This window comes from Mustela erminea, chromosome 16 (assembly GCF_009829155.1).
Source record: "Mustela erminea isolate mMusErm1 chromosome 16, mMusErm1.Pri, whole genome shotgun sequence".
Lineage (NCBI taxonomy): Eukaryota > Metazoa > Chordata > Mammalia > Carnivora > Mustelidae > Mustela > Mustela erminea.
This window is the reverse complement of record NC_045629.1, coordinates 26,729,209-26,753,568: the sequence shown is the minus strand read 5'-3', so window position 1 is coordinate 26,753,568 and position 24,360 is coordinate 26,729,209. Positions and strand designations below refer to the sequence as shown.

The 24,360-nt window shown below is 36.1% G+C and overlaps 1 protein-coding gene and 1 long non-coding RNA gene across 2 annotated transcripts in view; one reads left to right on the top strand and one right to left on the bottom strand.

Annotated features, from left to right (window-relative positions):
• LOC116575361 overlaps window positions 1–24,360 on the bottom strand; it is a 154,372-nt gene that overhangs the window by 7,818 nt on the left and 122,194 nt on the right. The window lies entirely within an intron of this gene.
• LOC116575360 (small EDRK-rich factor 2-like) lies at window positions 7,558–7,903 on the top strand. The gene has a single exon (XM_032316680.1). The coding sequence runs from the start codon at window positions 7,618–7,620 to the stop codon at window positions 7,795–7,797; it is 180 nt and encodes a 59-aa protein (XP_032172571.1). The 5' UTR covers window positions 7,558–7,617; the 3' UTR covers window positions 7,798–7,903.

The window sequence follows — 24,360 nt, the reverse complement described above, 5'->3', positions numbered from 1 at the left end:
TATAAATTCTCAGTGTGGGCAAGGAAGTTTGTTTTGATTCTTCCCGGATATATCTTGATATCTTTGTTAAAGGACTCAACTTTCCTAAGATAAAGGGGGATTAAGAATTGGTTTACCTATAGGGGTAGTATTGATTGGGGAAATGGGATTACCTTGAAGTTTAACTCTATATGAATATTAGAAAATAAAAATAAAAAATGAATAAACTAGACTAAACTAAACTAAAATTTTAAATGAAATTTAAAAGATAGAAATGTGAAAGAAAAACACAGGTATTTGTATCAAAGTTCAGGTTAGAATGTTGTTTGATGTACTGGACATATCATTGTGATGGTAAATAGGTTAAAAAATTACCTAAAAAAAAAAAAAATGAGCCAGAATAGTGGGAACGAGTTAAAAATGAAAGTTGTCCTATGAAGTAGTGATGGTTGTTCTCTTTTAGTCTTTTTTTTTTTTTTCTTTCCTGGTTGGTTTTTCTGTGGGAGGGGCCTGCCACATGGGTTTTCAGTCAATGATCTTCCCTGAGTTAAGTCCTCCCGCCCCCCTCAAGGGGGTGGGCTCTGAGGAAACCGGTTTTTTCATGCTTTTGTTCTCTGGAGGTTTTTATGTTTGTTTACTTTTTTTTTTTTTTTCCTCTTGCCTTGACCGCTTTTGATGGTTTTTGTAGGTTTAGAGGAAAGCAAACTGCACCCTGACCTCCCTCTCAGAGAGAAACCTCAGTCTGCTCTCCTGTGGGTGCTGCAGAGCCCATATAAATTCCCCCTTGGCCACTGGCAGAGCAGGTTCTGAGTTGCGGTCCCTGGGGACGCAGGATCTTCTGCTTGTACCCAAAACCACAGCAGCGGCGGCTATTTGGGCAGCTCCAGACTACTAGAGAGGTTCCAAGCAGCGATTGCACACTGAGGTTTTCCCACTGGCCCGGGCTGTGGTCCCTCTGGGGGGCACCCAGAGTGCCTGGTCCCTCTGGGTCTAAGAGCGCCAGGCTTGCAGGCACCTCTCTCAGGGGAGGTTGTGGGTCACACACTCGTCTCAGGCTCTGAGAGCAGGGTGCCGGTCCGAGAGCACCAGGTTGGGCCTTTGTGCACCTCTCTCGGGAAAGTATTCTCTGGCTCTGAAACAATGGCACACGTCTAAGAGCATTGGATGGGCCTTCGAGCACCTCTCTCAGGGGAGGGTGAGGGGCATGTGTGTCTCAGGCTCTGTTACCACCGCTCTTGGCATTCTGCTGTCTGGTGAGGTTCCCAGCCCCTCACAGGAGCCAGACCCCACGCATTCTTGAGTGCACTGGCCGCTCAGGGACCAAGACCTGGTTTCTCTGCCGCACTCTCTGGCTCAGCACCAGGGGAGGCTGTCCTGGGTCCAGGGACTTAAGCCCCTGTCCCAATTCCCACAACTTCCCCCCCACCCCACAATTCTTTGTTTTTTTTGAGTGCTTTCAACCAGTCTCCAAGTTAATGCTGGTCTCCAGATGCAGGCACTCTTGTATTAGGGATATTACTTTCCAATGGGTCACCTCTGGTGGCTCCCTCCCCCTTTTGTTTATCTTCAGATATCAGTCTGAAGTTCCCACTCCACTTTACCTGCCCACTGGCATCTTCTGCCCCTGTAGAGATCCAGATGTGTCTAATTCTGATCTCAGACTGATTTCATGGGTGATCAGAGTTCTTTGGTAGGTAATCAGCTCACTTTAGGGTACAGGTTGAAAAGGCACCTCCTCCTACTTCCCTGCCATTTTGTCTCCCCTCACTTGCATAGTTTTCTACATGTGCATCTGTATTTTCTCTAACTGTATCCTGAGTGCTAAGTCTATGACAATAACTTTGTCAATTTAATCCATCAATGAAATTATTTGGTATATAGTACTACAGACCTCATACATTTGGATCATGAGGACAGATCTTGATTAACTTGAACCATTTTTAATTTTGCTAAAGCACACACAGCTGAATACTAATAGGTCATCACTATTAAAATACAATCTCCTTATATTCTGCTATAGTATAAACAAAAGGCAAAGAACTATAAATAGAGTGAGGACTAGTTGAGTGAAGACCCAGTTAATGCAGCATTTAGCCCAAAGTATCCTCTAAACTCCATAAACAACCATTTAAAAGCATCCTCCTTATGAAGTGAAGCAAAATTTTAAGACCATATAAACCTATAATTTTAGGTCTGATAGAGAATGTATTATGAGTGACCCCTTGAAAGTCAGAACAGTAATCTGCTTCTGACCTTCAAAGTCCATCAGATTCTGCAAACAAGAACCAGATTATTGGGAACTTTTTTTTTTTTTGTAATTTTATTTTTTTTCAGTGTTCCAAGATTCATTGTTTATGCACCACAGCAAGTGCTCCTTGTAATACATGCCCTTCTTAATACCCACCACCAGGCTCACCCAACTGCCTACTCCCTCTCCTCCAAAACCTCAGTTTGTTTCTCAGATCAGTCTTTCATGGTTCATCTCTCCCTCCAGTTTCCCCCAACTCCCTTCTCTCCAACTTCTAATGTCCTCCATGTGAAACCATATGATAATTAGCTCTCTCTGCTTGACTTATTTCACTCAGCATAATCTCCTCCAGTCCCATCCATGTTGATACAAAAGTTGGGTATTCATCCTTTCTGATGGAAGCATAATACTCCATTGTATATATGGACCATATCTTTATCCATTCATCTGTTGAAGGGCATCTTGGCTCCTCCCACAGTTTGGCGACTGTGTCTTTTGTAAGTTTTACAATGCTTGTGATCACTTTTTCACATAAATTGCCCTTTTTGTTTATCAGGATGGGTGGTCATTCTGATGGAGGTCCAGAACCAAGATAGGAATGGTGACCAGGAAAGCCTGAGGGCACTATATTAGCAAAACTTACAGAATAATCTATGGATTCTATAAGCAGTATACATGTATGCATTATTTAATCAAAACAACTCTGACATAGGACACTACTATTCCTATTTTGCAGATGATAAAACTGAAGGACAAAGGTTAAGAGACATGACCAAGGTGACATAACTGGCTACGTAGCAGTAGCTTGGAACCAAGTGGTAACAGGCTGGAATTGCTAGTTTTCTGGGACTTTTTTCTTTATTCTGGAGAATGACAGAATCTCTAGCACAGAGTTGCCACTCCGTGGTTGGTAGATAGGACATATAGGACTTTCTAGCTACAACACTATCAGTCAGTTGACAAGGTAAGTAGGATTTTGGACTCACAAAATACTTGGGCTCACAAAATTATAAGAGGCAGGTACTGTTTTTCTTAGCAAGGAAGGAGTCAGTGTGAGGGATAATAAAACTGGAGGGTTCAGAGTTAGACATAGTAGACTGTAGAATTAAAAGCCCCCAAAGGGCCCTATCAGGAGATACAACTTAAAATTCATCTTTGAAAAGGTTGTCATCAAAACAGAGGCAAAGAACCAGGGAAAAGTTCCAATAAGGACAGAGAAGGGTAACTTTTAATCTTTTTTAAGCCAAAAAAAAAAAATTAGATTTTTTAAAAATATTTTAATATTAAATAAATTTTTTAACATTTAATAATGTCCAATAAGGACAGAGAAGGGTAACTTTTAATCTTTTTTAAGCCAAAAAAAGAATTAGATTTTTTTTTAATATTAGAATCACTTTTCCTAAAGTATAGATAGGGAAGCTGTCCTGGATTCAATAAAGGACTGACATGGGAAGGATATAAATGTCCACTCATATCACCGAGATGATTTTAAAGAGTAGTTCTAAAGGTCTTTAACCAAGGTTTTGAAGTTTTAAAAATTGGTAACATTCATGTGAACAAAAATGGGTTTTTGAAAATGGGTATTTCCTGTGTATGAGCTATATGATAGATTTTATGCTTAAAAGTGAAAGGTTACAAAATACATTTGACTATTACATCCTACATATTCAGGCTTGGTCATTCACATAAGACTATCTTTTATGTACATTTTTTATTTCCTTATTCATGAGAGATCTGGTTATATGAACTCTTCTATCCATGGGCAATTACTATACTTAAAGTCTTGCTGTGTAGACCCATCATGGTATATGGGTTTTTCACACTGGAAGGAAATTATACAAGGGGAAGATTGTGACCAAGAATTGAAAAGTTATGTGAACCAAACCAAATTGTAGAGAGCTGTATAAATTTCCAGAGTGGAAGCAAAAGATAAATGCCAGATTCCAACCACACATGGTTGTGAAAATTTTCAAAGGAAAATTCCAAGAAGCCAAAATTCTACTGTTTCCTTTGTAGTTGTTTGAAAATAAAGCAACCAGCTGGGATCCCTTTTATTTGCACATCTGAAAGTATGCAGCAGTGTGGCAATGGTTTTCTAAAATGAATAAATAATGTGCTTTTTGGAATCATTGAATCATAGATTTTGAAGAGTTCCTAAGAGGATATCCTCCTATTTTCAAGTGAAATTGCACCTTGGCAATCTTAAAGAAATTATTTTTTAAAAACATGCAGTAAAGTCTAAAATTCTGAGTATATTATAAATGCCTCCAGAATTATAAGAGCAACTTCCTGAGTGCCAATATCAGATAATAAGCATTTTACATAACTGTTTGAAGATCCTCACAACAATATCTCAGTGAGTTATTATCTCCATTTTACAAAATAGAACATGTGTTTTGGAGAACTCAAGCAATTTGTACCTCAAACTTGACAGTCACTAGGGGCCAAAATTCAGAATCTCTGGTTCCAGCAAGTTGGAGCTCTTCTCGCCACATTCCCACTAATCTTCATTGGAGAGACCCCAAGTTCATCATGCTGCATTTTAGATGGTCAAAATACCATCAGAATGGCAGGAGAATATACTTTTTTCCATTTGTCAATCTAGATATCTGCTGACATAATCTCATTTGACTATACATTCTCTCTAAAGTTTATGTAAACTTAGGGTCTCTATTGATATAATCTTAGTAATGGTTTATAACTCAAAATGTGAAGTGAGATTAAAAGTTGTACCTCTGCTTTGAAAAAGATGTAACTTTTTGGTATTTCAAGATTTTTAACCCATTAAGTGTTTACTTAAATTCCAGCTAAACATACAGGGTAATATTAGTTTTAGGTGTGTAATAAAGGGACTTAACACTTCCATACATCACCCAATGCTCATCACAAGTGTTCTTAATTCCCATCACCTATTTAATCCATCTCCTGACCCACCTCCTCTCTGTTACATAGTTAAACTCCTCCTCCTCTCTGTCTATAGTTAAAAAGAGGTAAACCAAGCAAGAATCTCATTTTGATTTTTGTATCCTACATTGTGTGTTTTGGTGAACTGGATTATCCTCATTTCTTCACTTGCTCATGTGATCTTACAGTATATTATAGGAAGAGAATGCCCTCCATCCCATCCCACACACACATCCCATTAATCTTGGGCTTTGCTATATGACTTGTTTTAGCCAGTGCAGTATAACTGGCTATGACTAAAGGTTATAAATGTGTCTGATTCGGCTTCTTGCACTCCTATTCTCTGCGATGAAAAGAATATACCTGGGGTACTCTAATCCAAAAAGAACATGAAGCCATGTCTCTACAGCCTAAAGCAGACAAATGAATAAGAAAATTCAATGCTTGTTGTAAGCCACAGAGTTTGCAGGCTTTCATACAACACTATCATAGCAATGGCTAACTAATGCAATAATGGTGTGGTCTAACTGGTTACAGAGCTCAAGGACACTGGTACTTCTGGTGAACCCACCAATAATCCAATTTGTATAACAAGCTATAGAATACAACTTTTAAAAGGTTGTATTTTTAAAAAATTAAAAAATAAAAAGGTTTTACTTTAGAGAAAGCATGAGAATGTGAGCGTGAAGAGTGTGAGAGTGGTGGGCGGAGGGGCAGAGGGGGAAGAAGGGGGAAAGAACCCCAAGCATATTCTGTGCTGAGCATGAAGCTAGATGCAGGGTTCCATGCCCCAACCCTGAGATCACACTCCAGCCGAAACCAAAAGTCTGCTAAAACAACCGAACCACACTGTGTCCCTTGGAATACAATTTTTTAAGGACTTGGGAATAACAGATTTTCACTCCAGGCCACTCAAAGAATGAAACCTTACAATAAACTGGTAGGTACTAGTTCAGAAGGCACCTAGAAAGATTGGACCTCTTGAGGTAGGAATAAGTTGCAAGAGGAGAGTGGTCACAGTAGAATCCTTGAAATAAGGCAAAAGCCACCTAGGATCCATGTAAGAGAAAAGCTGGAACCACACAGGTTATAATAGGGAAGGGCACTACAAGCTATGGCTGGAATCCCTTAATCTAAAGGCGAAATGATCACTCTTCGATAATAGCGCAGCTCTTAGGTATTTCCCTTTGGTTGCCGTGGCCCAGAGAAAGAAATAAAAATAGAATAGGAAAAGATTCATTAAAATACAGAGAATGATACCAGTTTTATTTTTAAATCTGGAGGAACACTGGAGATCCATACTCTTAATTTCATAGTCCATAAACAAATCCAAAGAAGGTAGACATGTTGCCAAATTTGCCCAGGATCTTAACAGTGAAGGTAGATTGAGAGCCTATTCGGCTAATTATTCAACTGGGTTCTCCTGTTGCTACTCATAAGCAGGTAATACTATATTTCTAGCACCTCAAAATCATTTGTATTAAGTATCTGAGTGTTTCTGTTTAGTTAGGGATCATGTTAGTGAATTCAGTTTATAACTGATATTAATAGATTTCAGGAAGACTGATAATCAGTTATCCTCAAAATCATTAAACATTTTACTAACTTCTTTTTTTAGCAGAGTTTAGATAACTTTATTTTGTAACATTTGATATATATGTAAGAATGTATATAACATTCATATCATGAAGCAAAATAGTTAAAATACCTAGGGTCTCCTTCCCAACACATCCATGTAACCACTATTCTGAATTTTATGTTTAACATGCATTATATTTTATGCTTTTATTATATGTGTATATGTATATATGAATCTATACTTGCTTGGCTTGAACTTCACAAAGGTGATATAAGACTGTACTTCATCTTTTAAAACTCCTTTTTCTACAGTCAAATCATGTTCTATGTATGGTTGTTCTTTTTCACTGCTTTATAATATTTAATAAATACAGCATAATTAAATTTGTTTTCCTCTCCATAGATACTTGCATTGTTTTCCTTCATTATTACAAATTTTTCCGTAAAAAAAAATCCTGTATCCTTGGTGAACGTAAATGAGTTTCTCAGGTTTATATATCCAGAAGTGGACTTGGCTGGTTGCATGTGCAAAAACCCATGTTCCCAGTGGTTGTGCCAATATGCTCTTCCAGAGCAGTGTGTGAGAACTCAGAACATCTGGCATCCCGTGGCTTAAATTTTTGGCAATGCAGATGTTAAGTTGTATCTCATGTATATTTTATTTGCATTTTCCTGATTTCTAATGATACACATCTTTTCATAAGCTTTTCTATTTTAAACTTTTCTCTTGAGATTTCCCTTTGAAATGTCTGTACGTGTCTTTTTATCTCTATTGGAATTTTGTTAACTTTTAGTAACCTGTAACATTTCTTTACATAGTTGATGCCAATTCATTTGGAGAAGGGGCGGGGCCTGCAACGTCGGACAGAACGAGGGGACGCAACCGCTGGAGGAGCCGCTGCCGTGCCATGACCCGCCGTAACCAGCGCAAGCTCGCCCGCCAGAAGAATATGAAAAAGCAGAGCGACTCGGTTAAGGGAAAGCGCCGAGATAACGGGCTTTCTGCTGCCGCCCGCAAGCAGAGGGACTCGGAGATCATGCAGCAGAAGCAGAAAAAGGCAAACGAGAAGAAGGAGGCACCCAAGTAGCTTTGTGGCTTCGTGTCCAACCCTCTTGCCCTTCGCCTGTGTGCCTGGAGCCAGTCCCACCACGCTCGCGTTTTCTCCTGTAGTGCTCACAGGGCCCAGCACCGATGGCATTCCCTTTGCCCTGAGTCTGCAGCGGGTCCCTTTTGTGCTTCCTTCCCCTCAGGTAGCCTCTCTCCCCCTGGGCCACGCCTGGGGGTGAGGGGGTTACCCCTTCCCAGTGTTTTTTATTCCTGTAGGGCTCACCCCAAAGTATTAAAAGTAGCTTTGTAATTTAAAAAAAAAAATTGATATATTCTTCAGGTTTTTACTTGTTTTCACTCTTTTTGATGTCCTTTGATGAAAAGAAACTTAAAAGTGTGAAAATGATTGATTTTTAGTGATTTATGTGTTAACTTAAAAAACCTTTCATATGCTGAACTCCTAAAAAATAGTTGCCCTTACGTTAGCCTTTGAGAATTTTAAAGTTTTCCTTTTGCATTTTAAATTTTAATCCACTTGAGAATGGTTTTGTGTGTGCCATGTGCTCAGTCCCCCTAAAAAGATAAATATCTCCACACCATTAATTTGAATAGTCATATATTTCTATAGTGATCTATAAAGGCATTTCAATCAGACATCAAATTATCATAAATTTATGAATCTGTGATCTCTCTATACTATTCCATTGCTCAATGTTCCTATCCCTGTATTAACACCAGATTCTTCATATTCAAAAATCATTGCTTTCTAGTGAGTAAATCTATTTTATGCATTTCATTAGAGACAGTGGGCTAACTTTTGACCTTGCTCTTACATATGTACTTTCTAATAAATATGTCAAGCTTTTAAAAACATTTCAAAAATTCCAAATGGCATTGTACTTAAATATAAATTTTCAGAAAACTGACACATTTTTGGCACTGGATCTTTCCATAAGCATGGTTTTCTCTTTTAGTTCAGACATTTTCCATTTTATAACTGTCTCCACAAAAACCTGAAATACCAATATTTAGGTTTGTTCTTGGATACATATTTATTCTATAATGATACACTTTCATAAATTGTTTTCTGTTAGAAATGAAGTTTACTTTTGTACAGTTACTATACACAGCCAGCATTTCAAAACTCCATTACAAATTCTAACAGTTTGTCTTCAGATTCATTTGGGTTTTCCAAGTTGACAATAATGACCTGGAAATAAGGGTACTGTTGTTTCAATCTAATATCCATATTTTAAATCTATATTCTTTTTCTTAAAAGATTTTATTTATTTATTTGATAGAGATTACAAGTAGTCAGAGAGGCAGGCAAAGAGAGAGGAGGAAGCAGGCTCCCCGCTGAGCAGAGACCCTGATGAAGGGCTCCATCCCAGGACCCCGAGACCATGACTTGAGCTGAAGGCAGAGGCTTTAACCCACTGAGCCACCCAGGCTCAGTTAAATCTATTATCTTAACATGCTAGCTAGGACCCTCATTAAAACACTAAAAGAGGTTATACTCTTCTCTTGCTCTTGATTTCAGTGGGAATACCAACATTTAACCATTAAGAAGACTATTTGATGTAAGTTTGGGTAAGATGTTCTCTATTTCAACTTTGATAAGAATTTTTATCATTATGGAATACTTACCTACATTGAAAGGATCCTATGGTTTTTCTCTTTAATCTGAAAAATGGTGAATGAAATCTATAGGTTTATTTTTAAAGCATTTATTTTTTTCCTTGAATAAACCTAACTTCATTATAGGTTATCTTTTTTATACATACCTGGTCAGACTCATTATTATGAGACTAGAGAATATTTTCCTTTCTCACCGTGTACTCTTCTAGTTTTGGTACCAAGGTTATACTGACCTCATTAAATGACTTGGGATTTATTTTTATTTTTCTCTAGTCTCTAGAAAAGATTGTGGGAATTATCTCTTCATTGTAACCTTAGTAAACTAGTCTATAAAATCATTTCAACCCAGTTTTTTTTCTTCATAGGAAGATTTATAACTATAAATTCAATTAGTTACTGACTAGAGGACAATTCAAGCTTTATATTTTCCTTTCAATCTGTTTTGGGATTGTTTTTCCAGGAATTCATCTAGTTTTATTCTATCAAACGTTTCCTATTAACTCGCCTGTGGAAATTTATTTTGAATTTTTACTTCGGTTAATGAGTTTTTAAAATCCAAAACATTTAACTTTTCTTTTTTACCTCCATCTCTTCAGAGTTTTGTTCCCCTAGTCTTTTATAAGAAATCACTTTTGCCATTGCTCATTCCTCCACTTTTCTTTACTGTAGCCATCATTCTGTCCTTCGGTTTATCCTTGGGTTTATTCTAGTCTTTTTCTTAATTTATATGTCTAATTCATTCAATGATAGCCTATTTTCCAAATTTTATGATTTTTATACTGTATGTTGCTCCCTATATACTCCTTTGCCTACATACTATAGATATGGATCTGTGGTAACATTGTCCCCATCCAGTTGCGTGTATTATATTTTATCATTTCCTTAATCTATGAATTAGCTGTATGACTTAATTTCCAATTTTAATAAATTTTAACAGTTGGAATAAATACAGATGGTGTTACAGCTGTTTGTATGCTATCAGGTTTTTGAGACTAAGCTTAAGTATTTTTTGTTTATTGACAGTGTTTAGTGTTGAAAGCTAGAAAACTGTTATTTTCTATTACAACGCTTTATTTTTGTAACTTATTTTTATTTTTAATTGAGGTATAGATTACATATTCCAGTTTCATGTGTACAACATAGTGACTTATAAAAAGTATAGTTATTATCTCACCATACAACTGTATTACAGTCTTACTGACTTTATTCCCTTGCTGTATTTCTCATCAGCATGTCATTTTATAACTCAAAGTTTGCACTTCCTAATTCTTTTCATTTATTTCACCTATCCTCTCCCACTCCCCTCCACTCTAATAACCACCAGTTCTCTGTATTTGAGTCTGTTTCTGGTTTTGGTTAGTTTGTTTCTTAGATGCCACATGTAAGTGAAATTTATATCTCATTTGTCTTTCTCTGACTTATTTCACTTAGCCTAATACTCTCTAGGTACATCTATATTGTTGAAAATGGCAAGATTTCATTCTTTTTTATGGCTGAGTAATATTTCTCTCTGTGCGTATGTGTGTGTATACCACAACTCCTTTATCCATTCATCTCCTGGACACTGACTGCTTCCATATCTTGGCTCTTGTAAATACTGCTGAAATCAATGTAGGGACAAATATAACTTTCTGAATCAGTGTTTTCACTTATTTGGGGTGTGTGTTGGGGGGTGGTAAATATCCAGAAGTAAAATTACTGGGTTGTGTGTTATTTCTATTTTTAATTCTTTATGGAACTTCCAATCTGTTTTCCATATGGGTTATACCAATTTATATCCCCACCAACAGTGCATGAGGTGTCCCTTTCTCCACACTTTTGCCAACACTTACCTACTTTTTCTCCTTTTGAGACATTTTGACTGGTGTGAATGATATCTCTTTGTTGTTTTAACTTGCATTTCCCTGATTAGTAATGCAGAGCAAATTTTATCTGGCCATCTGCATGTCTTTTTCAAAAAAATGTCTATTCAAGTTATCTCCCCATTTTTAAATTAGGTCATTTCTTTATGTAAATACCTCCTAATGTAATATCGGGTTGTACGGTAGTTCTGTTTTTAACTTTTTTGAGAAATCTCATACTTTTGTCCAGAGTTGCTGCACCATTTTGCTTTCCTACCAACAGTACTAGAGAGTTCTTTCTCCACATCCTCACCAACCTCTGCTTCCTGTGTTAATTTTAGCCATTGTGATAAGTGTGAGGTGATATTTCATTGTAATTTTGATTTATATTTCCCTGATCTGTGATGTTGAGCATCTTCTCCTGTGTCTGTTGGCCATCTGTATGTATTATTTGGAAAAATGTCTAAAAAAAAAAAAAGAAAAATGTCTATTCATGTCATATGCCCTTTTTTAAAATTATTCCTTTTCAGGGGCTTGAATTTTGTAAGTTCTACATATGTTTTGGATTATCGGATAATGTCATTTGCATGATGAGGGTTAAGGAGTACACGTGTGATGAGCACCAAGTGCATTGTATGAAAGTGTTGAATCACTATATTGTTCATGTAAAGCTAATATTATGTTGTATATTAACTAACTGGAATTTGAATAGAAACTTAAAATAGATCCTTTTTTTGGAGTTGTAAAAGAACTTTGTATACTTTAGATATTCACATCTTACTAGAGTAATCATTTGCAAGTTATCTTCAGTCAGTAGGGTGCTTTTTGTTTATTGATATTTTCCTTCACTGTGCAAAGCTGTTTGGTTTGATGCGTCTCAATAGCTTATTTTTGCTTCTGTTTCCCCACCTGGGGAGACCAAACCTGAAAAATATTGCTAAGGCTGATGTCCAAGAGTTTACTACTTGTCCAAGAGTTTACTGCTTATGCTTTCTTCTTGGAGTTATATGGTTTCAGGTCTTAAATTAGGTCTGAAATCCATTTTGAGTTCATTTTTGTGTATGGTGAGAAAGTAGTCCAGCTTTCATCTTTTGCACGTAGTTGTCTAGTTTTTCCAACTTTTTTTTATTAAAGATAGTCTTTCCCCATTGTATATTCTTCCTTTCTTTCTGATAGACTAATTGACCATAATTGCATGGGTCCACTTCTGGATGCTATTCTGTTCCATTGATCTATGGATCTGTTTTTGAGCCAGAACAATACTGTTTTGATTACCATAACTTTGTAGTAAAGTTTGAAATCTGGAATTGAGATAACTCCAGTTTTGTCATACTTAAGATTGTTTTGACTATTTGGGGTCTTTTGTGGTTCCATATCAATCTTAAGATTATGCTTTAGTTTTGTGAAAATAATACTGGTATTGTGATAGGAGCGACATTGAATCTGTAGATTGCTTTGAGTAGTACAGGCATTCTAACAATATTCTTCCAGCCTCTGAGCATGGTATAGATTTCATTTATTGTGTCCTCTTTAGTTTGCTTTATAAATAGCTTATTTTTAGAGTAAAGATTTTTACCTTCCTGTAGTTTACCTATATATTCTTTTTGGTGCAACTGTAAATACAGTGAATTTCATTTCTGCTAGCTCATTATTAGTATATAAAAACAAATTCTGTATATTTTTGTATCCTACAACTTTATGGAATTTAGCTCATTAGTTCTAATAATTTTCTTGTGACATCTTTAGGGTCTCTTTTATATAGTTTCAGGTCATTTGCAAATAGTAACAGTTTTACTTCCTTATTGATTTAGATGCCTTTGCCTTTTAATTTTTGTTGTATTTATATGGCTTGGACTTCTAGTACTATGTTGAAAGTGGTAAATGAATATCCTGGTCTCATTCCTATCTTAGAAGAAAAGCTTTCAGCTTTTCATTGTGTATAATGATAGCTGGTTTCTTATAAATGGCCTTTACCACATTGAGGTATATTCTTTTCTATACCCACTTTAAGCTTTATCATGAATGAATGTTGAATTTTTTTAATATTTTATTGATTTATTTGACAGACAGAGATTACAAGTAGGCAGAGAGGCAGGCAGAGAGAAGGGGGGGTGGGGAAACAGGCTCCTCACCAAGCAGAGAGCCTGATATGATCCCAGGACCCTGGGATCATAACCTGAGCCAAAGGCAGAGTCTTTAACCCACTGAGACACCCAGGCGCCCATGAATGTTGAATTTTGTCAAGCACTTTTTCATGCATCTATTGAGATATGTAATTTTTATCCTACATTTTGTTAAAGTGTTACATCCCATTGACTTTGTAAATATCAAACTATCTTTGCATCCTTGGAATAAACATCCTCGAAATAAATTCCACCTGATTGTGGTGAAAGATCACATTTTTCAATTCAGTTTGCTAATATTTTAAGGATTTTTGTATATATGTCCATTTTGGATATTAGTCTGTAAATTCTTTTGGTAGTATCTTTGGTATATATAACTGTGTGTGTGTGTGTGTGTACACACCATATATACATTGTGTGTGTACACACCATATATACATATGTACTACATATGCAGTACAATGTAGATATATATAATGTACTATACAGTAACTAACAGAATATAGTTATAAAAAGAAATTGACAGTAATAAAATAGGTGATTTTAACCCCATAGTCATGTCAATGGTTATATGATTCATATAGACAATAAGGAAAAGAGTGGCTTTGAAACATACCCTAGACCAGATGGATTAACATGTATACAGAACATTCTATCTAATAGAGGAAGATACCTTCAAATGTATATGGAACATTCTTCAGGATAGATCACCTGTTAGGATAAAAAAAACAAGTCTTAATAAATTTAAGATTAAAATCCTCTTAAGCATTAACTGTCAATTTCTCTGTTTTGACATTCGCTTTATGTAATTAAGTGCTCCAATATTAGGTGCATAGATATCTACAGTAATTCTATTCTCTTGTTAGATTGGTTCCTTTATCATTATGTAATGCCTTCATTGTCCCTTTATAGTCCTTTTATTAAAGTCTATTTTGTTTGCTAGAAGTATTGCCACCTGAATTTTTTTTTTTTTTTTGGCTTCTATTTGCATGCAATATTTTTCCATCCCTTCACTTTCAGTCTGTATATTTCTAGGCCTGAAGTGAGTCTCTCGTAGGCAGCATATAACATAGGCCTCTCCTCTCTCTCTTTTTTAATCCCTTCAGTCACCAAACATCTTTTGTTTTAAAGAATTTAATCTACATATGTTTAAAGTAGTTATTGATAGCTATATGTACTTTCCACTTAATTGTTTCCTAGTTTTCCTGTAGCTCTTTTCCTTTTGTTCTCTTCTCTTGTGGTAATTGGTTTTTTTTTTAAATTTTGAATTATTTTCTTCTTACTTTGTGTATCTATCACAGGTCTTAGATCTGTGGTTACAGTGAGGCTTATATAATATCCAGTATATATGGTAGTTCACATTGTTTGCTCCTCCTTCCATATTTTATATACATCATGCCATATTTGACCTCTATTTTGTGAATCCCTTAATAGTTTAGATATTTTTACCCTACTTGTCTTTTAGCCTATATACTAGCTTTATAAGAGATCTACCACTTATTATATATTTGTTTTTTGGTGACAAAATTTTTTCCTTACATAATTTCTGTACTTCTAACTATGGCTTCTTCTTCTCCACTGAAAGAATTCCCTTTAACATTTTTTCTTATAAAGCTGGTTTAGTGGTGATAAATGCCTTCAACTTCTGTCTAGGAAACTTTTTATCTTTCAATTCTGATGTTAACCTTCCTTGGTAAAGTATTCTTGGTTCTAGGTTTTTTTTTTCCTTTCAGCACTTTGAATATATCATGGCATTTTATTCTGGCCTACAAAATATATGCTGAAAAATCAGCTGACTGCTTTATAGGGTTTCCCTTTTGTATAATTGATTGCTTTTCTCTTGCTGCTTTTAAAATAATCTCTTTAATTTTTTGCCTTTTTAATTACTTCATATTTTGGTGTAGACCTCTTTTGGCTCACCTGATTTGAGGTTCTGTGTTTTCTTCCCTAGGTTAAGGAAGTTTTTAGCTATTTCTTTTTTTTTTTTTTTTTTTTTTTTACTTTATTTTATTTTATTTTTTTTTTATTTCCAGCATAACAGTATTCATTATTTTTGCACCACACCCCGTGCTCCATGCAATCCGTGCCCTCTATAATACCCACCACCTGGTACCCCAACCTCCCACCCCCCCGTCCCTTCAAAACCCTCAGATTGTTTTTCAGAGTCCATAGTCTCTCATGGTTCACCTCCCCTTCCAATTTCCCCCAACTCCCTTCTCCACTCTAAGTCCCCATGTCCTCCATGCTATTTGTTATGCTCCACAGTTTTTAGCTATTTCTTGATGTCTTCTCCTTTCTCTCCTTCTGAGATGCCTGTAATACAAATGTTACCATGCTTGATGTTGTTGCACAGATCCCTTCACATATCTTCATTTTTTTTTCTTCTTTCTATTCAGCTAGATAGCTTTCTACTATGCTATCTTCCAGATCACTGGTTCCTTTTTCTGCATCTTCTATCTAATGATTTCCTCCAGTGTATTTATTTCAATTATTCAACTCTGACGTGTTACCTTTAAGTTTTCACTGAGTTCATCCATTCTTAAAATCCAGTGAGTATCTTCATGACCATTATTTTGAACACTTTATCAGGTTTCCATTTTATTTAGCTCTTTTTGTGTGGTTTTGTCTGATCTTTTTTTGGATCATATTCCGATCTCCATGTTTTGTCTGTGTTACTATGTACTGGTACATCAGCTATGTTTTCTGGTATTGAAAGCTGTGGCCTTATGTAGAAGATGTCCTATGGTGCCCAATAGAACATTCACCCCTGGTCACCAGAGCCAGGTGCTTCAGAGTTGTCTCCTGTGTGCTTTTTTGTTTTGGGTAGACCAGAACTACTATGGACATGCTGGTTGGCAGGGCTGACCCTCAGCCCAACTATTTGCAATGACTGGATGCAATGGTTACATGTGTACTGGCAGACAAGGCTTCTCTGTGTGGTGGATGAGAGGCTCAACTATAGCTACTGCCAGCATGCTGGTGAGTGGGGTTATCTCCCCTCCCATAGCCCCCCAGGAATAGCTGGGGACAGAGAGATGCTGGTCCCGAATAAGGCTGCCTGCCAAGTATGGCATGGAAGGAGCTGTTCTGGAAGGGAGATCTGCCAGGATATGTGCTTTATGTAGGGCAAGTCTTCAGGAGAATAGTGAGACAAGCAAGTGGTGCTAGCAAGAAAGAGAGTGTCAGAACTGGTTCCTAGAAGTGTGTAGCCACTTAGGTTGAAAAAGAGCAAGGAAAATGGTATCCACTAGCACTTTCATTCCTGGAGAAAATTTCTATAGATTCCTGCCTCTGGTACATGTCCTAAAATTAGTTAACAAATACCCTTCACATAGACCCCAGGTGCTTTTTAAACAGCTGCTCTGTGTTGGGTCTCAGGCCAAGTGATATAGTATGTTAGCTCTTTAAGAGCACAGATTGGTTTCCTATCCCTCTCTGGCTCTCCTAGAGTTGAGTCCTACTAATTTTTAAATCTTATGCAGCTAAACCCTACAGATTTTTTTTCCAAATACAGACAAATGAGGTAGGGCATTGGTTCATCTTCCTAGTTCAGGATGCCTGGACCAGAAGTATCCAGGATGGTGCTTTATCTTCTTGTTCCTCATCTGTAATATAATTCCTACTTGTGGGTTACCATAATGGGGACTTGGCTCCTGACCTCATCTCTACTTTTTCTATCCTTACCAATATGCCTTATTTATGTCTCTGGCTGTGGGAAAGGAGTTCCGTTAATATCAGATCATTTTCAAAGTAAGTTATGTTACATGTAGTTGTTGCCTCAATGTGTCCTTGCGAGAAGCTCAGGATTCCCTTACTCCACCATCTTTCCCTGCTTTCTCTCCTGACTTTTTAAAGTTCCTCATGTGCTTGAATATATGTTCTCTGTTGATGACTAAATGATTTTATACATATATTTAGGTTTATCAATTAGGTTGTTCAACTCTTAATTTGTTTGACTTTGACAGAGTGTTCAAATTCTTCATAATGGTGATGTGCTTATTTATCCTCCATAAATTTCTAGCAAATACATTGACTCTTTTTTAACTTATGTAAGTTTAGAATTCTATTTTCCTGGTGAATTAAACTTTTTAATGTCCCATAACCACCTTTTCTATCACTGCTGATGCTTTTGGTTTTTCAGGATACTTTGTCTTAATATAGTTAGATCACTTCTTTATATCCTTTCACTTTTCACCTTGTGATAGTGTGTCTTAAATGTTTCTTCAGTTTATTTTTTTTTAAGTTTATTTATTTTATTAATCTCTGCACCCAACCTGAGGGTCAAACTCATGACCCCGAGATCAAGCGTCGCATGCTCTTCCAACTGAGCCAGCCAGGTACTCCTTTGCTTTACTTGTGTTTTGACTTGTAAACTTGTCTAATGAACTCTATTGTGTTCATTGATATGTTTGAACTCGTTTTTTACTATCTTTGTGTACTGTCACATTTTTTCCTATGCTTTTTCTTCTCTCACCTTTCTTAGATTTTTTTTCTCATTCCATGTTTCCTTCTCTTTGAGAAGTGTATCATCTAATTCTATTTTTTATGGCTACCCTTTGAAATATTACCATCAAAAGTTTAATATTGCAGTTTGCCACACGAACAATACAAGAACTAGATCATTTTTAACTATAGTGAAACTATTCCCAAGCTGTAGGTTAATTTTGTCTAGTATTTAAGTTCTTTTCATTTTTAATCTGAAAGAATTAGACCTTGTCATTTCATACAACGTTTGATTTATTTGCCATCCTTTTTGCATCTACATATTTTAAAAATCATTTTCTTTTTTGAAGTATGTTTTAGATATTCATTTAATAAAAATCTGTTGGCAGTCAGTTCTCTGCCTTAGTTCTTATGGAAAAAAAATTATTGGTAGACATTTCTTAGGCTTCACAATTCTACATTGGACCTGATTTTTTTAGCACATCGAAGGTCTGTTCCAGTCTAACTCTATATTGCTCGTTAAGTTTCATATCTGAATAATTGTTCTTTTTCAGATTTTTGTCCCTCTCTGCCTGCTAAAACCAACTTCTTTTGTTGAGGATATATTTCAGTTAAAAGTTACATTATAAAATTTGAGATTTATCAAATAGATACTAATGACATTTAAGCATTTATTACTGAGGCCTGACTGTGCATGTTGGAAGAGCCTTAGATGGTGTGATTTCAAGGTCATCAACACTGTTTCCATCTTCCCCATATGCTTTTCTATCTATTTTTGCTGAAAGTCCTACTCCTAGGTTTAAGTTCTGTTTTCCATGAAATTTTGGGATCTTTATTTTCTTACAGATACTTTGCCTTTCTTCAAAAAGACCTTTCCTAACCACCATTATCACCCCAGTACTTATTCAATATTTTCTTTTTTTTTCACTATTTTTATTTTTATTTAGTTGATTACTTATCACCATATCATCCTAATTCTCTGCACAGTACTTCCTGCTATTTGGAATCTTCTATTCATTTGCTGTCTTTTAAAAAAAAAAAAAAGATTTTATTTATTTTACAAAGAGAAGGCACACGTGCATAGGGGAAGGGGCAGAGGAGAAGCGGGTTCTGGGCTGAGCAGGGAGCCCAGTTCTGGGCTCTATCCCAGGAACCTGGGATCATGACCTGAGCGAAAGGCAAACATTTAACCAACTGAGCCACCCAGGTGCTCCTGTTTGCTGTCTTTCCACATGAAAATACAAAATCCACAAAAGCAAATACTCAGTATAATTCCAGGATTTAGAAAAATACTTAGTATACAAGAAGTTTTCAATAAATTTATCAAGCTACTGAACAAAATATAAACTCTGTATATTAAAGATATGTGTGTGTATTTATTTATTTATCTACTTGTCATGTTTTCATGGAAAAAGAGGTTATATTGACTATAACTACAAGCCCAAAATAGACACAAAAATTTAGGGAAAGCAAATACCTTAATCTGTCATTCATTGTATTAGATGAAAAGCAAGTCATCCTGAGTAAAGGCTATGGACTCTACAAACTTATGAGAGCACCTGTTAGAATTGTAAAGAAGGGACAAATATGAATGAACTACTGTATATAAAACTTCTTGCTCAAGACCAAGAGTTGAGGAACAAAAAAATTTTGAAGTGATCTAGAAATGACTGAAGAAATTTATATAAACCTGCCCTACTTTGAGCCTAGAAATTGCAATGTGAGCTAAAAGTATACTTACCTCCACTTTAGTGCATCTACTCCTATAGTATACTAAAAAGAGGCTACTGAATTCACCAGCGATCTAGGAAGCCAACATCAATAGCCCACCAATATTAGTGCAGAATATTAGTGCAGAATATTAGTGTAGCAGACAGAATATTAGTGCAGCAAATCACATCTATCTGATCAGTGTTAGAATCAGCTGAGCAGGTGATTACTAAATGTAGGAAGAAAAAGGCAGTTGTTTTTTAGACTCTCAAGATTTACCAGGAATTCATTAAACCAGCAGAGAGGGTTTTGAAAGCTATGGGTTTCCACAGATTCTATTCCCTTATGGTTACCATGACCTTATTTTCCCTTTAGGCTGGGAGGCCTTGGCAAACATTTGTTACATTCATGTTTTAAGAGAGTCTACCCTTTTTAATAATACATAACGATCCAAACAGCTGGGGTTCCTTCCTCCATAAAAGCTACAATAGTGTTGTTGTCTCTTCTTCCTTTACTAATTGCCTCATTATTGATGAGAAATGTCACCAGTAGATTGGATAAAGGTATCCTCCATCTTGCAGCTGTGTGCATGATCTCTGTTCTCATTAATAGTACTTGACCAAGGACTGTATCACCCAAGAAGGTCGGCCAACAGAGCATGGAACTTATCCCTCTAAACTGAATAATTCAACTTATATTTTTGGAAAAGGCAGTATTTTGTTATTGCAAAAGTCCTACAATTATACTTTTTTTCTAGGTTTATGAAGATAGAATTGACTTATAGCACTACATAAATTTAAGGTGTATAGCATAACTTGCTTTATACATGTTATGAAATATCACAATAAGTTAACATCCATCTCAGATATAAAAACCTTTCCTTGTGAGAAATGAGAGCTCTTAATTTAGCAACTCTTGAAAAACCATATAGCCATGCTAGCTGCAGTTGCTATGTTGTATGTTACATTGCTAGTACTTATAACTGAAATTTTATTCCATTTGAACACCTTCATCTGATTTCCCCTTTCCTTTTTTTGGAGTATGAATTTTTTTTTTTAACTCTACATAAAAGTAAGTTCATTATAGTGCTTCTTTCTTGAACTTCTTTTACTTAGCATAATGTCCTTCTGGTCCATCCACGTTGTCACAAATGGCAGGGTTTTCTTTTTTTATATTTGAATAATATTCACATATATACTACAGCTGGTTTATCCATTTATCTGTCAGTGGACACTTAGGTTGTTTCCACATCTTGGATATTATAAGATGGCTATGATCATGGTGGTGCAGATATCTTTGAAATAGTTCTTATTCCCTTCTTTTGGATGTATTCTCAGAAGAACTGCTGGATCATATCATAATTCTATTTTTAATTGCTTGAGGAATCTCAAGCAATCTCGGTTTTCTGTAGTGGCTGCACCAATTTATAGTCCCATAAACAGTGCACTCATGTTTCCTTTTCTCCACACCCTCACTAGTATTTATTCCTTGTCTTTTTGATGATAGCTATTCCAAAAGACCTGAGATAATATTTCATTGTGGTTTTGATCTGCATTCCCTTAATATTGGTAATGTTGAGCAGCTTTTCATGTGTCTGTTGGCTATCTGTATACTTTTTTTGAGAAAATGTTCAGGTTCTTTTTTAATTCTCTTTTGTTTTTCTATTGAGTTGTAGGAGTTGGATGTTAACCCCATTCTCTGATATGTTTTGTAAATTTTTCCATTATGTGTATTGTCTTTTTTATTTTGTTGATCCTTTCTTTTGCTGTGCAGAAGTCTTATAGTTTGATGTAGTTCTACTTATTTACTTTTCATTCTGTTGCTTGTACTTCTGGTGTTCCAAAAATTCATTGCTAAGGCCTCTCTCTGCGGGGAGGGTGTTTTTTCGTTGTTATATTATAAGAACTTTATGATTTTTAATCACTTGAATCTTTAATCCATTTTGAGGGTGTGTGTATGTATGTGTGTATCATAAGATAGGGGTCTGGTTTCTTTCCGTTATACTTTAAAGTGATACTAATCAGGATCTGAACAAAAATCAACCTATACTAAAACCATAAAACATTCTGTCTAATAGGACCTTCTGCCATTAAAATGATGTTTGAATTTGAAAATTATAGAAGAATATTTATAAACTGCTGACATGGTTCACTTCCCATCTTCTCTGGATCTCCACTGGATGTAGCACCTGAGTTTTCATTTTTCCTTACTGCAGGCCAATTTCAGATCTTAGGAGCTGGGAACAGCAGAGGTCCTTGGAAACTCTTTTCACTATTAAGACTAGTAGTCCAGTAGTCTAGTAGTAGTACCTAAATACCCTTCACCCTAAATACCCTTCTAAAATATCCTAAGAGTTCTGTTTGTTGCCATCACTGATATCCTACTGCTCCCATTCACTTCTATATCAACCTAATATACTGATTCACCAAGTCAAAAAACAGCTTATACAGCATACTGCATTTCTATGCTTCATATTTTTAAGTGAATATATTATACAAAGTGCAGTAGATGCTAGATTTGCAAAACTCAGATAAGGACACTTTTATATAACATCTGTGACACTTCCTATTTTCTCACATCTTAGGGAAAATGTGATACACATAAGGCCAAGTACTATAAGAAAGGGAATTATAAAAATAATATTGTATATTAATGTGTGGATAAAGTGATGATAATCTTAGCTATGTAGTTACACACTGTCAATGCAATTTAGAGTTTAAAATTAGCAGGGATTATAAAGACTGATAGTGCTATTGACTTAAAATTCATCTATAAAAAGATATCCTGCTTAGTGCTATTCTTTTGTTTGTGCAGTAACAGGCATTTTGAAATAGATCCCCTTTCTTCTCCTGAGTTGACCTGAAAATGTTTGGTTTGGTAGGCCACTAAAGCCATAAATGTACTCCTCTTAGTGGGTTTCTGTTAATGGGGATTGAATCTTTGAGGAAAAAAAAAAATGATAAAATCCAACCTTAGTGAGCAGATCAGAAAACGCAACGAGTTGATACTGTGCAGAGCAGTACCAAAGCTTTGTTATCTTTGATCATGAAAGACCATGATTAAGTAAACCTCAACCACCACGAAGTGTACTACTTGAATAGTTCTCTCATTTTCAGTCTACTCACTGTTACCAGCAAATTCCTCTTCAAACAGCCCCATGTTCTAACTTTAGGTTTTGAGACCAGTTGGATCTTAACAGCATTTTTGTATCTCAAGATGAGAAAGGACATAAATTCTACTTTTAGTTCTTCAGTTTTTAAAATGAGAGTGAAAGTACCTAAAGTAGTTGTTTTGCTGAACTCAAATCTACCACTTCACTGAACAGAAACCTATCTATTAAAACCAGAATTAGACTTGTAAGAACTACAAAGCAGAAGAAGCTATACTTAGAACTTGTATAAAAACACCTCAAATAACAGAATCAGTTTTGGTCAACCAGAAATGACAGGGTTCTTTAAGTGATAGCAAAAATTCAGTCTACTTAAATCATAAACAAAATGCATAGGAGTTTCTTATAGATATCCTATAAATAACAGAAAACAAAAGGAAATTATAAACTTTAAAATTGTCAGAGCCCTAAAGGTCCTCCTTAACATTGCCCTTCCCTGCATACTCTCCTCCACTACATGTGTCACTCTCACACCAATGCATACCTGACTTGTCAAGAGAGTGGAAGAAGGGAGTGGAGAAGGGGAAATCCTTTAAGGGCACAGTCCTTTTGGTTATGACCCTAATCTTATGACCACATTTAATCATTATCTCCTAAAGACCCTATCTCCAGATACAATCACATTGGGGATTTAGGGTTTCAATACGTGAACTTTATAGGAATAAGATCTAATCCATAGCAGCAAGTTTCATGACTGAGTTCTGTGAAGAGGATAAAATGAAAGGATAAAAGAGCCTGGGTGTTGCTTTATCTAGGTGGTTAGGATGACCTTCTCTGTGGAGGCAACATTTGAGATCCAAGAGAAGAGAAGGTAGAAAAGATAGCCAGGAGAGATCTTGAAGCATAGCCTTTAAAGCAGAAGAAATTGCAAATGTTTTGGGACAAAAAAAAAAAATGTGTACAACAGAATGAAAGCCAGTATGACTGGAAAATGAACCGTCATGTAGATTGTGAGGTACTGTCAGTAAGGACACATGGGGGGTTTTGGTGAGAAGTTTGGATTTGACTGTTATAGTGGAAAACCATTGAAGTTTAGAGAATGACAAGATATATAACTTATTAGATGGCTCTAGTGGAAGACCTATGCAGAGGGGAGACAGACATAGGTAAGAGACTATGGGCATGTGCGAGATGAGAACTAGTGGCAGCACAGATATGCCTATGGCAATAGAAATGGTGAGAGGCATTTGGATTTGGGATGATTGAGGAAGTAGGGCTGACAAGATGTTCAATCAATAGGATGTGGGTTTTGAGGAAGAGACCAGAATCAAGGATAAGGGTTAGGTTTGGGGCAGAAGTATCAAGCTGGCTGGAAATGACCTTGGGCAATTTTGACAGGAGGAATAGCTTTCAGAACTCTGTTCCAAACATGTTAAGTTGGAGGTGACTTTCACAAATGCAAGCAAAAATGATTAAACAGTTTGATGGATTTGAAGCTCAAGAAAAGATCAGAAGTGTAAATTTAAGAGTATTGTTGGTTGGCTTCTCCAGAAAGCCGATTCTGAGACCGATCTAGTGTGTACAAAGTTATGAGTGCTTTCCAGTCGACTGTGAAAGGGAAGAGAAGAAAATCTTAAGCAGAAGGAGAGGCTGACTAGAACATAAGATCAGAGTCATTCTGAAGATAGAGTGAGCCTCCAGAATATTTGAGTTGAGTGGAAAATGCAGGCCTCCGAGGC